This window comes from Erithacus rubecula (genome assembly GCF_903797595.1).
Source record: "Erithacus rubecula genome assembly, chromosome: 27".
NCBI lineage: Eukaryota > Metazoa > Chordata > Aves > Passeriformes > Muscicapidae > Erithacus > Erithacus rubecula.
The window spans coordinates 588,250-606,583 of record NC_136679.1 but is presented as its reverse complement, the minus strand read 5'-3'; the positions used below and the strand labels follow the sequence as shown (position 1 = coordinate 606,583).

Sequence of the window (18,334 nt, the reverse complement as noted above, 5' to 3'; positions counted from 1 at the left end):
GGAAGACAGTGGCAGCAGCATCCTGCAGGTGAACGGACACAGCAGCTGGGACAGATGCTTTAAAAGGTTTGATTTGATTTGATTTGATCTGATTTGGACACAGCCCGTGGCAGGGGCTGGAGGGAGCCGATCTTTGAGGTCCCTTTAGCCCAAAGCCCTGGTGACTCAGAGCGGAGTTCCCGGGTTGGATTGGATGACCACAGCAGCACGTGCTGTGCGCACGGAGTTACCCAGCAGTTGCATCAGCCCCAACCTCGCAGGATTTTTTAATTATAATTCATTAGGTAATTTTAGGGGAACATTTCTTCCTGTTAACGCCGTGGACGAGCTCCCGGAGGGGCTTTACCGCAGACACAGCGCGGGGACAAAATTCGGATTTTCCTTTCGGGACCCGGGGGCGGGGTCGCAAACCCGTCCGTCACTTTGATTGACAGCACCGGGGGGCGTGGTCTGAGCCGCCCCGCCTCCCGAACGGGAGGGGGCGTGGCTGAGCGCGCGCCGGGCCCCCGTGATTGACAGCCGGCTCCCGGGAAGGCGGGGCGGGCGGCGCGGCGGCTCGCGCGCCCATTGGCCAGCAGAGCGGCGGGTGCGCGCCCCGGCGGCGCCGATTGGCGGGCGGCGGCGGCGCCGCTGTGATTGGCAGGAGGCGGCGGGTGCGCGGCGGCCGCCGAGCGGTTTGTTTTGCGGGCGGCGGCGGCGGCGGGCCCGGCCCGCTCGGAGCGGGGGCAGCGCTCGCACCGGCAGCGCCCGCGCCGCTCCCGCCCCCGCCCGCCGCTCCCGCAGCGCGGCCGCGGCGAGGAGGCGGCGGCGCGGGGCCTGGGAATGTGGCGGCGGCGGCGGCGGCTCTGAGCCCTCCCCCTCGGCCCGGCCGCCATGGAGCCGCGGCGGTGACAGCGCCGAGCCGCAGCGCCCGCCGCGAGCGGGGCCGCGCCCGCAGACATGGGTGAGGGCGGCCGGGGAGCCGCGGGCACGGCGGGCCGGGAGCGGGAGCGGGAGCGGCCGGGAGGGCAGCGGGGCTCGGGCGGGCCGCTGCGGCGGGCGGGCAGTGCTGCATCGGCAAGGATTTGGTTAAAATGGTAAAATCCGGTTTGTGGGCACCGTGCGGTGCCCGCGCTGCTCCTGAACGCAGGCGGCATCAGCGGGTCGGGCTGAGCTCAGGCGCGCTTGGAGCATCCAGCAGAATTCGGCTCTTCCTGAGACGGGAACTGCTGTGCTCCGGCTTCATTGGAGAAATTTTTGGTATTTAGTGCAGCTCGGGAGTCCATCAAAATAGTTTTTCCTTGATGGAGCTCCCCCCGAGTTCTCATTTGCCGTTCTTAGCCCAGACAGTAACATGTAAAAACAAGCAAAGGAGTTGGAAGAACTCTTTTTCGAGAAGAAAACGTTGTTATGAGGAGCTGCCATGACTGAATTTGATGGAGTGACTCAAATTAATTTGGATTTGGACTGTATATGCTGTATAAAGAACTGCTTATAGTGACGGTCTTGTGCCTCCTAATTCCCTTTTCAGCTTAAAGAGAGGTACTAGAATTAAACTTTTGATTGCTCTAAATCAGAACTTACTCACATTTGCATAATGGCAAGGAAATTACTGCTGTTATAGGTCTGGAGTTTCATGGCTTCGTGGGCTACAACTTTTCCAGGTTTAGTTTTCTAAGACTCCTTAATTTAGCCTGTATGCATAATTAGCTTTTATACTTTAAATTCAAAAAGCATTGCAAGTGTTATTCTACAACTATTTCAGTATCTCTTTACTCTGTTTTGATTTTTTAAATACAGCAAATTCATGCAAATCCATCGCTAGATTTCTCTGTTACAAGGAAAGGACTAGTGTAATCCACTCTGTTTAGAGCAGCAGGGTGGTTCATAAACTTAAAGTGCTTCAGAAGGAGGAAGTTGGATTTCCATGAAAGCGTTTTCCAGTAGCAATTGGACCTGTGTTTGTGAATGTGAGCCCAGAATGAAAAAATACAATTGCATGGAGCACTCCACCATAGCACTGTGTGCATCGTGGCACAGCTGCAAGAAGATTTTCCCTTTGGAATGGGCAAAACCTGCGTTCATTCAGCAGTCAGATAATCTGAATGTGGACAGTGGGCTGTGTATCAGGCTCTGGTTTGTTTATCTGGTGCTGGAGGACACGTGCAGGGGCTGATGTCAGTGTGCAGGAGCTGCCCTGGTTCAGCCGGGATGGCCTGGAGTGATCAGAGCCCTGCACAGCCCCGAGGGACAGACCTGAGGGGGAGTTCTGTGCAGACCCCTTGGCAGGCTGGGGTCAGGGCTGTGTGCCCCACAGGGGTCTGCAGGCTGGGGTCAGGGCTCTGTCCCTCTGGCCCCACAGCCTGCAGTGCAGTTTGGGGTGTGCAGGATGGGGTCAGGGCTCTGTGCCCCACAGGGGTCTGCAGGATGGGATCAGGGCTCTGTGTCCCACAGGGGAGCAGCGCTGGTTTGGGGTGTGCAGGATGGGGTCAGGGCTCTCTGTCCCACAGGGGAGCAGTGCTGGTTTGGGGTCTGCAGGATGGGGTCAGGGCTGTGTGCCCCACAGGGGTCTGCAGGATGGGGTCAGGGCTGTGTGCCCCATAGCTGTGCAGGGGAGCAGTGCTGGTTTGGGGTGTGCAGGATGGGATCAGGGCTCTGTGCCCCACAGGGGTCAGGGCAGGATGGGGTCAGGGCTCTGTGCCCCACAGCCTGCAGTGCAGTTTGGGGTGTGCAGGATGGGGTCAGGGCTGTGTGCCCCACAGCCTGCAGTACAGTTTGGGGTGGCAGGATGGGGTCAGGGCTCTGTGTCCCACAGGGGAGCAGTGCTGGTTTGGGGTCTGCAGGATGGGGTCAGGGCTGTGTGTCCCACAGGGGTCTGCAGGATGGGATCAGGGCTCTGTGTCCCACAGGGGTGTGCAGGATGGGATCAGGGCTGTGTGCCCCATAGCTGTGCAGGGGAGCAGTGCAGTTTGGGGTGTGCAGGATGGGGTCAGGGCTCTGTGCCCCACAGCCTGCAGTGCAGTTTGGGGTGTGCAGGATGGGTTCAGGGCTCTGTGCCCCACAGCCTGCAGTGCTGGTTTGGTGTGTGCAGGATGGGGTCAGGGCTCTGTGTCCCACAGCCTGCAGTGCTGGTTTGGGGTGTGCAGGATGGGGTCAGGGCTCTGTGCCCCACAGCCTGCAGTGCAGTTTGGGGTGGCAGGATGGGTTCAGGGCTCTGTGCCCCACAGGGGAGCAGTGCTGGTTTGGGGTGTGCAGGATGGGATCAAGGCTCTGTGCCCCACAGCCTGCAGTGCAGTTTGGGGTGGCAGGATGGGTTCAGGGCTCTGTGCCCCACAGGGGAGCAGTGCTGGTTTGGGGTGTGCAGGATGGGATCAGGGCTCTGTGCCCCACAGCCTGCAGTGCAGTTTGGGGTGGCAGGATGGGTTCAGGGCTCTGTGCCCCACAGGGGAGCAGTGCTGGTTTGGGGTGTGCAGGATGGGATCAGGGCTCTGTGCCCCACAGCCTGCAGTGCAGTTTGGGGTGTGCAGGATGGGGTCAGGGCTGTGTGCCCCACAGGGGTGTGCAGGCTGGGATCAGGGCTCTGTGCCCCACAGCCTGCAGTGCAGTTTGGGGTGTGCAGGATGGGATCAGGGCTCTGTGCCCCACAGCCTGCAGTGCAGTTTGGGGTGTGCAGGATGGGGTCAGGGCTCTGTGTCCCACAGCCTGCAGTGCAGTTTGGGGTGGCAGGATGGGGTCAGGGCTCTGTGCCCCACAGCCTGCAGTGCAGTTTGGGGTGGCAGGATGGGATCAGGGCTCTGTGCCCCACAGCCTGCAGTGCAGTTTGGGGTGTGCAGGCTGGGATCAGGGCTGTGTGCCCCACAGCCTGCAGTGCAGTTTGGGGTGTGCAGGCTGCTCCTCCAGCCTTCCCTCAGTCCCCTGGCTTTTCCTGCCTGTGTCACTTCCTTCCCTTGGCTCACACGCAGCAGTGACACAGGGGGAGGGAGCAGGGCTCAGCCTGCAGGTTGGGATCAGCTCAGATCCCAGTCTTTACCTTGTCAATGAGAACAGGAACCCTGAATATATCCCACCAGGATAAACCTCCAGAGCTCTCTGATTTTTCATCTCCCTCTACAAATCATTTGTGATTTCCTAAAACCTGCACACAGCAGCATCCTGGTACCACCAAAGCTGCCCAGAGCAAAGGGCTCAAAATTAAACTCTTTGCAAGACTTTTTTGAGACCTTTAACATAGACACAATTAAACCAAGACAAAATAAAGTTTCCTCATTGCCCCTGCATCTGCCAACCACTCACCCAAACCAGCTTTGCTGTTGTGGTGCTAGGTAATAAATGCAGATACATTCACTTCTTTCTCTTTTAAAACAATCATGTGTCCCACCATGGCACCATATAAAACATGATCTGGGGGTTCACAGACTTCCTGGTTTTATCCATGTGCAGATACTTTCTCTGTTCTAACTTTGAGATTTTTTTTTTTAACTGTTTCCACTTCTGACTTGTTCAGACCTGTGTAACAAACCACAGTTTGGTTGAAGTAAATGCTTTGTGGAGAGGAACAACTTTCTCTGTGAGCAGCACTTCGCTTTTATCGGAGTTATAAAAATCCTTGAGTGTAGTTTTTAAAACATGAAAAGCATTTCCTGGACAACATCTTTCTGCACAAAGCAGAACTCTGTTTCCCAGACCTACTGGAGACCAGGCAAAACAGGGTCTCTCAGTGCTCCAGAAATTGCTTGGTTTTCATTTGTAGCAGCTTCTGCATTGTGTGATTAATGTAATGCTGCTCCACGAGCTTCTCCGAGTCAGTCTGGGAAATCCTCTGTTTGGATGGAAATAAAGAGGTATTCATTAAAGCATTAAATCCATCACAGTGCTCTCCTCACCAAATACAATTTTTCCCCTGCACAAGCTCAGATCGATATTTGAGTTTATTTTACACTTTTAAGAGATAAACACTCTGTCATGTCCTGCCTCATCAACACAGAGGTGAATTGCAGGATGTATGGTTTAGTAGTAGGGAGCCAATAGCTCAGTGCAAGACTACTAAAAAAATGTATAGTAAGATCCAAACTCACCTGAAGTTGTTCCATTCCCTTTGTTGGATCCTTAACTGTTCCAGTTCTGTGAAGATAAAGAATATTTCAGTGTTGGCATGACTGCAGTGAGTGAGATGCAGACCAGAGGCTCATAGAACATGCTGAGCTGGAAGGAGCCCCCAGGTTCCTCCTGGTCCTGCACAGACCCCAGAAATCCCACCTGTGCCTCCGAGTGTTGTGCTCTGGGGTTTGCAGGTTTGTGTTGTGAATTCCCAAGCTGCCCCAGCTCACAGAGGATTTCTGAGCTGGGACCTGTGCTGAGGGACTCAGAGCTGCTGTGTCCCTGTGCCACCAGTGGGTGGGTGGGTGCTGCACCCACCTGCAGGCAGCCCTGCAGCCACTCAGCTCTTTTCCTCTGTGTGAGGAGAGTTCTCACTCCCACACAAACCCCTTGATGCACTTGGTTTCTTGTCAGGAGCCCTCAGGTATAAACTGCTTTCACAGCTCCTTTGCTTTTGCCCAAAGGAGCTCTGCCAAGACAAGCTCTTCTTCATCCTCCTGCTATCTGGCCAAACCCAAACTGCTCTCTAGTGGAAAACTTCTCTCCCAGCTCTTCCCTGAGTGCTTTGGGTGTAGGGACCTCAGGGGTGTTCCAGGCCATGGGTAGTGGTGCTTTGTGTGCACAGTTTCAGCCTTTGTCTGCCAGGTGACTCCAAGGCTGTTCGTAATACCATCCAAATGAAAGAATACCAGTTAATTGGAGACACTCCAGGAAAGGTAAAAGGTTAAATGTTCAACTGCAAAGTTGGAAACTTTAAAAAAAAAAAAAAAAAAGAAAAAGTTGTGGCATTGCATACCTGGAACTTTAGCTTCATTCAGAGCTGTTTCTTCCCATTTTTATCCCACAAAGGGTTACTTAGTGCTGAGATAGATCCCAGCAATTATTTCCTTTGGCTGATGTACTTCTCAAAAAGCAGCCTCTTGCTTTGGTTGTGTTACTTACACCCCTTGCTTCTTTTACATGCAGTTGGAATGTCAAGGAGTGCTCTCCCTTCTCCACTGCCACAATGTGGTTATTGTCTCATTTGGCTTGTCTTGGACAACAGAGATTTAGTGGGTTTTGATTTGGATTTTTTAATATTTTCTGCTCTGCATTCCTTTTTTAAGTTTTTTTTTCTTTTATTAACACCTTCTGCAGATGCATTGGGAGATTTCTTGTAATTCCCTTTCATGATCTGATCTGGGCTTGCTCATTCTGGTTTTTGGTATAACCTCAGATGTGTTTCAGATGTTGGGTGCTCTCAGGACCAAGTTAGGACCCACCTTCAGTACCTGAAGAGAACCTGCAAGAAAGATCCTGGCAGTGCCCAGGGCCAGGCTGGAGCAGTGGGACAGAGAGAGGGGTCCCTGCCATGCAGGGGTGGGATGGGGGGATTTGAGGTCCCTCCAGCCCAAACCACTCTGGGTTCCTGTGGAAGCTAAAAGAGACCTGGGCAGAAACTCTTGGTTTTAGCAGAGATAATCCCAGTGTGACTTCTGTTCTGACTGGGGCTGCTTCAGATGTTTCCTCCTTACCAAGAGGTGTAATTTTCCCCTTTTGCTTCCCTAGCAGGATTTGTTCCCTGTGTGCTTTACAATGTGTCCCACATCTGTCGTCTTTAGGCATTGCAAAAATCTCGTTTGTTATTCAGACATTGATTAATTATGAAGCCTTCTGCATAAAACATGAGCTTACTGCTTTGGAGAGACTCATGGACAAATGCACAACATGAAGTTGCAGAAACAAATAGTCCCACAGAGAACAGATGGGAGTCAGTCCATCCCTGGATGTTCAGCAGCTGTTCCCAGGACTCTTCCAAATGCAAGTGATTACCCATCAAACCAGTGCCATGAACCAGGGACAAGTGTGGCCATGGTGGATTCTTAAAATTAACTTTCAGTTGTTTACAAATCAGCTTCAAAAATAATCAATCTCCTCCAAGTGACATAGTAAGGGAAGAAAGGAGGAGCTGTGCATGTCATACCTGTACATTCCCCTTGTCCTGTCCTGCCACACCTTCATCTGAGTAGGGCTGTGATCACTTCCAAAAGTCCCAGTTACCCAAAAAACAGCTGTACATTCAAAACTAGGCTTCAGGTCCTCCCAAGCTCGTGTAGAAAGGGCAGATTGTCCTGGGCACAACCAGAGCTGATCAAATAATTACTCCAAATTCCATGCCTAAGTGATGCCTAGTGTCAGGCAGGATTTAGCTGGGTGTTTTTTGAAAAGGAAACAAGGCTTTATCCCCAGAAGCTTTTAGAGTGTGAACATGTGAGACAGCAGCCAGGCAGTGCAGGGGCAGCTGCTCTTTGATATCTGCAGCCCCAGTTTGCACAAAACTTCACTGGGCAGCTTCCTTTACCTTTTGCAGTATCAAGGGTTTGGGGTCATCACCCTTACCCAATAAAGGATTCATTTCCACAGCTTTTAGACCTTCATCTGCCATCCCTCATGGCCCAGCTGCTGGGCATTTCTCTCCTTTTACATCTCTCTTTTTTCTCTAAACACAGAGTTCTGCTAAATATCACTCCTCAAAACTAACAGGCAGTGGGAGAGAACACATTGCATTGGTTACATCAGGAATCTTCAGCAAGTAATTCTTAGTCTGTGGAACATACAAGAAGAAAATCAATGTGTGTTTTTATATTGCTGCAAGAAGAAGCCTTGAATTGAAGCTGCTGCTTTATATTTTGCCAGCAGACAGTCTTCTTAGTGCTGGACAGCTTGAGCCTGTTCAGCAGATCTTGAAAGCTCATAAAATGCTTTGAATTTCATTCCATCAGCTTGTTCTGAGGGGAGAGAGGAACGTGCTGGGGCAATCAGCAGATTTGTGTTCACAGGTACTCCAAGATGGATCTTCATCCAGATTTTCATTTCTCTTTCTACTGGCTGTGGTTTGTTCCACTAGCAAGCAAGAATTCAGAATTAACAGGGTATAAAATGGGAAAAAACAGACTTTTACCAGGTTTTCCTTGGCAGAAGCAAGTCAGTTTGACCTGTGATGGTCTAGCAGGTGTGTGCAGGTTTCAGTGGTTAAACTTAAACAGGGACATTCATTCTCATCCATTCTCTGGCCAGATCCTTCTGTGACATTGGAGAAGTGACTTAACATTTATTATGCCGTGATATTTAGCTAAGTTTGGGCATTTTTGGGACTAAAGTAGATGACAGTGTATTGGCAAAGATCCTGCCAAGGGCTGAGAGGCAGTGCAGAGTGTCAGAGGTGCAGAAGGTGGTGGCTGGGCTCCCCCAGGCCATTGACCCCGAGCTGCTGTGCCTGCAGATGAGCAGGAGGCCCTCAAGTCCATCATGAAGGACCTGGTGGCCCTGCAGATGGGCAGGAGGCACCGGCTGCCAGGCTGCGACTCCATGAAGGGCAAGGAGCCTGCTCACCTCAGCAAGCAGGTCAGGCACACCTGGGGGCTCACCTGGGCTGGGGGGCACCTGGGGGGAACACCTGGGCTGGGGGGAACACCTGGGGAAACACCTGGGCTGAGGGGAACACCTGGGCTGGGGAACACCTGGGGGAACACCTGGGCTGGGGGGAACACCTGGGCTGGGGGGAACACCTGGGCTGGGGAACACCTGGGGGAACACCTGGGCTGGGGGGAACACCTGGGCTGGGGGGAACACCTGGGGTGGGGGGAACACCTGGGCTGGGGAACACCTGGGCTGGGGGGAACACCTGGGCTGGGGAACACCTGGGGGAACACCTGGGCTGGGGGGAACACCTGGGCTGGGGGGAACACCTGGGTTGGGGGGAACACCTGGGCTGGGGAACACCTGGGCTGGGGGGAACACCTGGGGGAACACCTGGGCTGGGGAACACCTGGGGGAACACCTGGGCTGGGGGGAACACCTGGGGGCTCACCTGGGCTGGGGGGAACACCTGGGGGAAACACCTGGGCTGGGGGGAACACCTGGGGGCTCACCTGGGCTGGGGGGCACACCTGGGCTGGGGGGCACCTGGGGGAACACCTGGGCTGGGGGGAACACCTGGGCTATGAGGAACACCTGTGGGACACACCTGGGCTATGGGACACACCTGAGGGACACACCTGGGGGGCACACCTGGGCTGGGGGGAACACCTGTGGGACACACCTGGGCTGTGGGACACACCTGAGGGGCACACCTGGGCTGTGGGGCACACCTGTGGGACACACCTGAGCTGTGGGACACACCTGGGCTGTGGGACACACCTGGGCTGTGAGGAACACCTGTGGGACACACCTGGGCTGTGGGACACACCTGTGGGACACACCTGGGCTGTGGGACACACCTGAGCTCTGCTGCCTTGGCTCTGTCCTGTGCTCCCACAGCCAGAGCATCACGTGGCAGTTCAGCTCCTTGTGCTCTGGCTGTGGCAATGTGGTAACTTTTCTATTTTTTGTATTGTTATATAAGATTAATGAATATTTTATAATATAAACTGTATATATTATGTATTGTATGTGCTATATATATAGTTTAATTAAATATTTAATATTTATTACATTATATATGCATGTATACATGTATATAATGTATTTGATATTTTGCAGCATCTTAGTATTCTGCATTCTGCCCAGTTTTTTTTAATGGGGTTTAGTCTGCCCAGCTAAAAAATTTAATAATTGTCTTTCTGATTTCACAGTCATATTTTTAAAGTGATTTTACTCTTTTTTAAAGAAAAAACACAATGCCAGCAGCCCCCCCCTCTTGGGCAGCCCTGCAATAATGAACCAATGTGCCTCTGCAGTGGAAGAAAAGAAAATTCCGGTGAGAAAACTGCTTCATTTCCATATTAGCAATTAGAAATTATGAATATGTGGTGGCTCTGGGGGGGATTTAAGGTCCCTCCAACCCAAACCAGTCAGTGACTCCCCAGGTAATGAGTGGGGGAGTCAAGGCTCTGGAGCCTTGGTGGGTTCACTCCACATTTCTCCACATTTTTCATGGATAAAACAGTGATATTTGTGTTCTGATAAAAAGGAGAGACAGCATGATGCAGCTTTGTCTGGAGATGCTGAATGTCATTTAAATGAAGTGCTTCAAAGCAAAAGCAACAATTCTTGTAAAAAAATTGTTTGTCCATCACTGTCATTCAAAATTAAATCAAGTTATTGGCAGCAAGACTGACATGAACAGGAGAAGTTTCCTGTGTCAGTAAAAGAACTCTTTTCAGTTTTATTCCTGTTACAGGTTTAAGCTTTTTGGAGCAGGCTTTGAAGTTCATGTCTGTCTTCCTTGCCTGCTCATAATCTACTTGTTCAGCTGGGTCTGGGATTTCCTTGAATGTGTTGGACAAATCCATAATTGGAGTAGTACAAAATCCTTTCCAAATAACTTTGAAACAGAAATTCAGAGATTAAATCAAAATCTGTAATTGTGATTTATGATAGCATGTCACAGAACTGGAACACTGAAGTGCTAAACTTGGATTTGCCTTTTTGATCATCTCTGAGGAGAGTTTCTGTGAATTGCTTTAGGAAGTGATGGGGTCACTGCTTTCAAGGGAAACTGAAAGCACTGGATGCTTTAGAAATCTTGTAGGTTTTCTAGGAACACCTTTTCCTAGACCTTTGATGGGTGAATGGGCAGTGTCAGGTCCTGTTGGAAAAATCCAGCAGTAAATGCCAGAGTCCATCCCCTTTTTCCTTCACTCCAAATGACAGATTTCAGAGCAAGCAGTGGAGTTGAGAAAGGGTTTGGAGTTTCTTGGGTACCAGCAAGTTAAAGAGAGGTCTCCAGAGCCCTGGGGATCCTTTGGTGTTTAATTTCAGCTTGGGAGAGCTGTGTCACTTGGCTTCTCCAGGGCCTAAATCACACCTTGAGGTCAGGAGTTTAATCTGAAAAATGGTGTGAATTCCATTTCATGCAAACTGTGCTGCTCAGTTCCTTTAAACCAAGCTTCTCTTTAGTGTTAAAAGCAGAGCCTTCCTTTGCTGAAAACCCTGGCACAAAGCAATCATTGCTTGGTGCAGAATGTCTAAGAACAATTGGAGATCAGCAGTGTAGGATGTTATTCCTGCATTTTTCCTCTGCTGCTCCATTCAAACAGCTTCTCTAGAATTTGTTTCATTTTGGAGCAATCCCAGCCTGAGTTCTTTCTCTTCCCACTGGGAACTGTGTCTGGTGGCCCAGTGCAGCACTGGGAGGGCATTTCCCTGCTGCAGGAATGAATTCCCTGTGCTCCCAGCAGCTCCAGGCTGCTTTGGAGCTGCATTCTTCCCCACTGGGCCTGCCAGAAACTTCCTCCAGCTAAAGAGCATTTCCTGGACACGTTTTTTTTTTGAAGTTCCTAGATGTATGATTGCCTATTGTCTGAGGCTTTCACAGATGCCTTAATCTATTCCAATCACATAAATTGTGCAGCAGAAATGATGGAGTCTTATCAGAGCAGATTTTTCCCTTTTATTTTTATCTTTCTGCCCTAAATTGGGATTTGTCCTTCGATGTCCAGAGTTGAAAGTTCAGCTTGTTGACTCTTCCAGCATCTTCTGAGTTTGCAGTGACTGCACAGGTTGTGCTGTCTGTGGTTTTAAGTGTCCAGATGGTGCTGAAACCCCAGAACTTTAAAAAGTGACACACAAACAGCCTGTTTGTAACTCTTGAGTTTCAGAGACTGCATTTCTGCAAAAGCAGAGAATCAGTCCATGTCTTAAGAATAAAGAATAAAAAGTAGGAATCAAAATTTAAAAACAGGAGTAGGAATAAAAAATGTAGCACATTCTCTCTCTTTTGTTTGCCATGCATGCTTTGAGCATGCTTAAAGAAAATTAACTTCAGATTAATAAGCAGTTAGAACTGAATTTCAGATTTTTCCCATGCAGTGTTAAAGATAGATTAATTTTTTTGAAGTTTATTTCAATGTCCTCTGTTTAAGTGTCAGTTTACAAAATCCTTCAGCAGTTTCTTCATTCTGCACATGCTGTGTTCATGTATCAGCCACTTGTTTCCAGTCTGCTTCAGCTTCCATGGAGAAAGTTAAAATACTCAAATCATGATGTGGTGCATTTGTGTGTGCCAGAGTTTGATTGTGAGCTCACCTTTTGTTCTTTCTCCTGCAGAATGATGTCAGGATCAAGTTTGAACACAATGGGGAGAGAAGGTAAGTTTGCCTTCACTGCTTTGATTCTTTGCTTAGGAGAGTAATTTAGTTATCAGTAATTCAGCTTAAATATTTTGTTGGTTTTGCTTTCCTTTTTCCTGAATGGAAATCACACAGTGAAGGCAAAAACAGGTCACACACAACTTGGTTATTTTTAGAGATCAGTGTGTCATGAAACACTGATTTATTTCCATAATATTTATCTGTAAATGAGCTGCAGCATTTTTAAAAGCTCTCCAGCCTGAAATAAGTTCAGCCTGAAAGTCTTGTTTCAGATATTCCCATTTTGTTTCATGTAGCTGAAACCAAATGAAGCTGATCAGATCAGTGTCATTCTTTTCTAGTTTCTCACTTCCTGATGCCCTGTCATTATCACTGCCCTGCTGGGATTGAGCAATAAATACAACCAGGGAAGATTTTTGTTCATTGGTGTAAAATCTTCTTTGTTATTTCCTCTGATACTTGGTTTTGAGAGACATTCTTTTACAAGAAAAAGCCAGAAGTGACTGAAATAACAGTTTCAGTTTTTACCACATTGTTTGCAATGGACAAAATTGCTGAAATTTTCACAGGAGCTCCCCAAAAGCCTCTTATTTGCTATCAACTGGAGAGGAACTCTGGAAATATTTAATGTCTGGTGGCTGTGTGCACACTCAGGAAGGCTCCAGGCTGGTCTCTGGGTCTGCTCTCACTGAGGCAAAAATGTCACCTTGATGCTGGGTTATATTGGACAATATTGTGGAAGGATTACATTGGCTGGATTTTGGAAGGTATTAGTTGGGTTGTGAGCATGGATGAGCCATTTTCACAGGCAGCTTGTGGGCATCCTTTGGTTTGTCCCAGAGCAGGCAGCACTTCCAAGGTGAAGGAGTTCATGATTTCATCTAAAATGCAAATGTAATGTCAGTGGTACAGGAGTTGTGTGGAGTGATCCTTACAGAATTGCTCCTCCTTTGTTGGATTTTGGGATTTCTCTTAGGAAAGCAGAAGTGTTCTTTGCTGGCAAAGTAGGCTGTGGAGAACAATTTCTCCTTTTCCTCAAAACCTGAGCTGTTTCTTTCACTGAAATCCTGTGTGATGAGTTCTGTGAGTCACTTTTTGTGCTGTGGGAGAAACTTCACAGGTGAACTTTGCTGGGATTTGCTTCCTCCTTTGTCAGCCAGGTCTGCTCAGCATTGTCCTGTGTCAGGGGCTTTGTGGGGACAGCAGCAGAGCCACAGTGGGACATGTCACAATTTCTTGTCACACTCAATCTTATCATCTTACCTGTCTGCTGGGTGCATTTTGGGGGGGGCAGAAGGGTTTTCTCCTAGTTTTTTTCCTAAAATGAAAAGGTTGATTGTGTGTCAGTGTAATTATGCAGTTGTGCTTGCCTGCATTCCCTGCTCCCAGCACAGTGTGCAGTTCCAGACAGGGAGCTTGCCCCAGAATGTCAGTGTGTGTGCTTGGTTTCACTGGAGCTGCCAGATCTAACCACAAATATTTAAGGTGGTTGGGCAGGAATGGGCTCCTTAAACCCTGCAGTCCAGGATTCTGTGTTAGAGGAGTGCACAGAGTTTTTAAACTAATAGAATGTGTGGCACCTGAGAACAGCTCTGCTTTTGAAAGCATTGGCTGTAGAATGGGAGCCTTTATAAGGGACTGAGAGCCACAGTGCATTTGTGTGGTGCCAGAGCACTGGGATTTCATCTCTGGCTTTCTTAGGAGTATGTAGAAAATGTTATTGTGGGCTGCTTTTTAACAAGGACAATTATTTCCAAATAGCTGCATGTTGTAGGTCTGGTAGCAGGATAACCCTTTATGGGGAGGGGCTGAGGAAGCCAATTAACACAAGGGTTGTTTAAAACAAAAGCTGCATCCCAAGAAAGGATCCCCAGGGCTGATGAAGCTGTGGATGGATGACTGGGGAACAAAGCCTGCTCTCCAAAGCACAGGCTCATCACAGTCAGAGTCCCAGGAGGGTTTGGGTTGGAAGGGATCTCAAAACCCCCCCATTCCCACCCCTGCCATGGCAGGGACCCCTCCCTCTGTCCCATTGCTCCAGCCCAGTGTCCAGCCTGGCCCTGGGCACTGCCAGGGATCAGGGGCAGCCACAGCTTCTATCAGAAAACTCCTCTCCCTCCCCTTCCCACTAACTCATGTCAGATAATTCAGGGTCTCACTGAGGTGCCTTTATGAGCAAGAGCAGGTCTTGAGTTTCCATGGTCCACTCAGTAATTTGGAAGTCCAAACAGTCCCTTGATCATTTGGAGTGTGCTGATATAGCAAAAGACACAGGAGGGTGATAGATACAAAAACCCTGAAAGTTCTTTGGTTGGAACCGATTTTTTTCCTAAAAGTTAACCAGCAAAAATTGCATGGGAAAGAACACTAATCTTCCAATTGAGGACAGAAAGTATAACCAGATATTATAATAGTTCAAGTGTGAAGAGTCTCTTGGATTGTTTAGGCTGGAGAGGAGGAGGCTCAGGGGAGACTTTGTTGTATCCTGTTATTTCTGCCTCGTGACAAGTTTGTTAATTGGTGCTCACAATCCAGCTCTTTGTGGCAGTATCTCATCTGTGCCAGAGCAGGTGGTATTTTTTAAGCCAAGGTGCACAGGGCATTTGTGTCCTGTTATGTGAAAGACATTTATTCAAAAAAGGATCCTTTTCTGCCCAGGGACAAAGGGATTCTATTTGAAATCTCCAGCTGAATATTGCATTTTGACAAACTGTATGGAAATGGGCCAGAGATCAATAATTCCTTATTGAAATAATGCATATAAATTTAAATTTGAAAGCTTCACTACTTGCTTGAGGATGAAAGGAGACCATTCAAATGTGTTTTTAATGGCTCAGGCCTGTGATTTGGTGCATTTTCAAGTGTCTGAGTGCAGATGGGGGTTCTGTTTCCTGCCAGGATTATCCCGTTTGTCCGTCCCGTGCGCTACGAAGACGTTCAGCAGAAAGTGAAAACTGCCTTTGGGCAGCCCCTGGACCTGCACTACATGAACAACGAGGTACTGGGCTGGCTGTGCTCTCTGCAGGCTCCTCCTTTCCCCATCACTAATGCTCTACCCAGAAATTTCATTCTCAGGCTTTGCTCTAATGCAAACCATTGTTGGATCCCTGATCCAAAGGCAGGAGTTCTGGTCCTGGTGGAGCATCTCACTCATGTGTGTGTTGCACAAACAGCAGCATCTTGTTCTCTTCTTCTGGTGTTGATCTCCTTCTACCTGAAACCCACTTTTCACTTATCATTAGTTCTGGGTTCAGAAGTATTCTGAGGCCATTTTCTCATCAGAGAGTCAGGGGCTGACAAGTCTCTGTTCTTTGCAAACAGCAATTTCAGGTAGCAAGTCATGTTTTTGTGGGTGATGTTTCAGAGGAATTTGCATTAGAGTCAGCCATTTCTCTGACATGGGCAGAAAACCTCATTAAAAAGGACAGTGAGACTCTATTGGAATGAAAATCTGTGGAATAACTGAGCAATCAGAATCCTGTATTATAGTCTGGTATTTTTCTAATATTTATTTAAATACATATTGTAGAAATTGACTTATTTTTTCCTAAGTCTTTTTTCCCTGCTCTTTATTTTGCAGCTCTCTATTCCTTTGAAAAACCAAGATGACCTGGATAAAGCTGTAGATCTCTTAGACAGGAGCTCCAATGTGAAAAGCCTGAGGATCCTGCTGCTGTCCCAGGACAGGAACCATGTAGGTGACAACTTCTGGGGCTGCAGCACAATCAGGGCCTTCACCCTCAGAGCATTAACTGAGTGTGACAGGGGTTAGAAAATCACTCCAGGCACAAATGTGTGTGTTTATCCTCTTTGCCTTGGCTCAGCTATAGGTGTCTTTTTGTTTTGGGATTTTTTCCCTGACTTCTGCAGCTGTTTGGGGGCTAAAACATTGCAGCTTTTTAAGCTGTCTTGTGAAATCCATTTTATATCAAATACCCAGTGGCTGTAGGCAGAAGACTCTTGATGAGTTTGGTTTGCAGAGAAGTTTTATTAGCTTTGATTAATAGCACAGTGTTGAAAATGTGTGGAATTAGTTTGCCTTTAGAGTACAGGTTGTTCTTGAAGAAAAGCTTTAGCACTTTTTTCCCTGGGTGAGGAGCCTGGGGACAGCTTGCAGGGATTTTCCAGCTCTGCACTGACAGTGCTCTGTGCCTGCCCTGTGCCTGTCAGTGCCTTCAGGCTGCCCCAGTGCCAGGTGATCCCTCCATGAGCAGTGAGCTCTTGGTAAATCTCTCTTGGTGCATCTGGCCAGCCAGTAGCCACTGCTGATGTCCTTTATGAGCTGTTTTTTCCTCTTTCACTCAAAGCAGAAGCAAACAGCAGAGCCTTCAGTAAGTGCCACAGTTTCCCCCTGTCCTGGAGCTTCCTGTGCTGCTCTGAGCTGCCTGAGAGGAGAGTCCTCTGTGGGATGAGCCCCCAGCCTGAGCAGCTTCTTGGCTGCATGATCTCATCCCACTGGGGCAGTGGGAAGCATTATTTTTCCTGAAGTACAGGATGCAGATTTTGTTTTGGTTGTGCTCTTTTCTTTTTCTGGGGATGGAAAGGTGACTTTGGCACAAATATCTACAGAAAGCAAATTAACTTTTCAGCAGTAGCTGGGTGACCAGGAGCCTGTGTCTGTGAGCAGCACTCAGGTTGATTTTCTTACTTCTCTTTCTGTGCCTGATTTCATTTCTCAGTCAGTTCACCCCTATGCCAGTCTTTGCTTTGTTTAGAAACTGGTGAAGTTGGAGCAGCTGTAGTGCCTAGGCCAGGCTGTGCATCAGCAGGGTGACCTCTGACTCTTTATCCAGCTCCCATCAACCTGCCCATGGGGAACTTTATGTGACTTAAATCAGGCTCTCTCCTTACTCCTTTCAATGCATGCACTCATTAAATTAAATGAGTACTTTAATATTGAGTTAAAGTATTTGAATTGTCACACCTTGCCTGTCATGTTCAAATAATCTTCAGAAGTCAGAATTTATTTCCTTGAGGTGTCTTTGGTTATGTTCTTTTCAAATAAGATAAATTCTGTAACTCATGAGGAAGAGAATATTTCACCTTCTTGTAGAACTAGGTGTGTTGGGTCAAGGTTAAAAATGGAAGTGTCTGTAGGTATTGAGCCCCTGCTTTAGCACAGGATGTCACTGGGGGAGGTTTCATATGTGTCACTCCTTCCTGCTATGAATGAGATGAGGGGCTCTGTGGAAAAATTACCTTTAATTAGATAAAACCTGTGTAAGTTCAGGGAAGGATGAATGAATTCATCTTGGCATCTCCAGACTGTTGGTGCTATTAAACTCTCCAGTATTTATTTTTACTTATTCTGAATTATGAATTTGCTTTTTAATGGCTGTGGGGAGTCAGGTTGCTTCTGAAACAGTGCAAGATTCAGAATTTCTCTCTGCTGGCCAAGGTGGCTGATGGAAATTGTAGATTTTTCTGTGTTCAGGGGGTGACAGGAGCCCCTTCTGTCTCACAGGTACCTGCAAATCGTGCACTTGAGTTGAGCTGCACTTGTTCTGGTTCTCTGACTCCTGTTTTGCACCATAATTGTGAACCTGGTTCTTCTTTTAGTTTGTGTTTTCTGAATTAATGAGATTTCAGGCTCTAGAATTGTTGCACATCACTTTCTTGATACTAAGCATAATGCTTTTGAAACTGTGGCCAGGCTGCTTGAGCTCCTTCATCTCAGTTTATTTTGTTTTATTCTTTTCATTTTACCCAACAGAGCAGTTCTTCACCCCACTCTGGGCTGCCCAAGCAGGTCAGGATTAAAACTTCCCAGTCTGTGGGGGATGTGAGCACACCCTACCAGCAGCCAGAACCCAGAAGCAGACATCTGTCTGTCAGTGAGTATTTTCACCACTTCTCCATGTTTTTGTTTGTTGAAATGGATCTTTGGGCACTCCTGTTTATTGTACAGCACTTAGCAGAGCCATGAGAACTTGAAAGGTTATCCTGGGACAAGGCAGTTCATTTTCAGAAGCTCCTAATGTGCTTGAAATTGAATGTTTCAAAGTTCCTTGCTAAGTTGTGGAACAGCTGAGGAGCTGCTAAAGGGGATGTCCTAAAGCCAGAGCCATTGTGGTTAGAAATTTGGAAAGCTGATGTGAATCTATTAAGCTTTTTATTTAGATTGGCCATTTCAGTTCATGAAACCTAGATTTAATTTTTTTTTATTTGGGCTTTGGAATCTGTCC

General features: G+C 48.3%; 1 protein-coding gene across 2 annotated transcripts in view; it reads left to right on the top strand.

The window, feature by feature from the left end:
• Positions 1-636: 636 nt before the first annotated feature.
• MAP3K3 (mitogen-activated protein kinase kinase kinase 3) overlaps positions 637-18,334 on the top strand; it is a 108,223-nt gene continuing 90,525 nt past the window's right edge. Inside the window, exons 1-8 of one of the 2 annotated variants that reach the window (XM_079327579.1) lie at positions 637-943; positions 7,839-7,895; positions 8,339-8,460; positions 9,725-9,814; positions 12,106-12,146; positions 15,048-15,147; positions 15,730-15,843; positions 17,863-17,983. In XM_079327579.1, the coding sequence (XP_079183705.1) occupies positions 940-943; positions 7,839-7,895; positions 8,339-8,460; positions 9,725-9,814; positions 12,106-12,146; positions 15,048-15,147; positions 15,730-15,843; positions 17,863-17,983 (649 nt within the window). In that variant the 5' untranslated portion in view covers positions 637-939. Of the gene's footprint in view, positions 944-7,838; positions 7,896-8,338; positions 8,461-9,724; positions 9,815-12,105; positions 12,147-15,047; positions 15,148-15,729; positions 15,844-17,859; positions 17,984-18,334 lie in introns of both variants that reach the window. The other variant, XM_079327578.1, reaches the window with a different exon arrangement.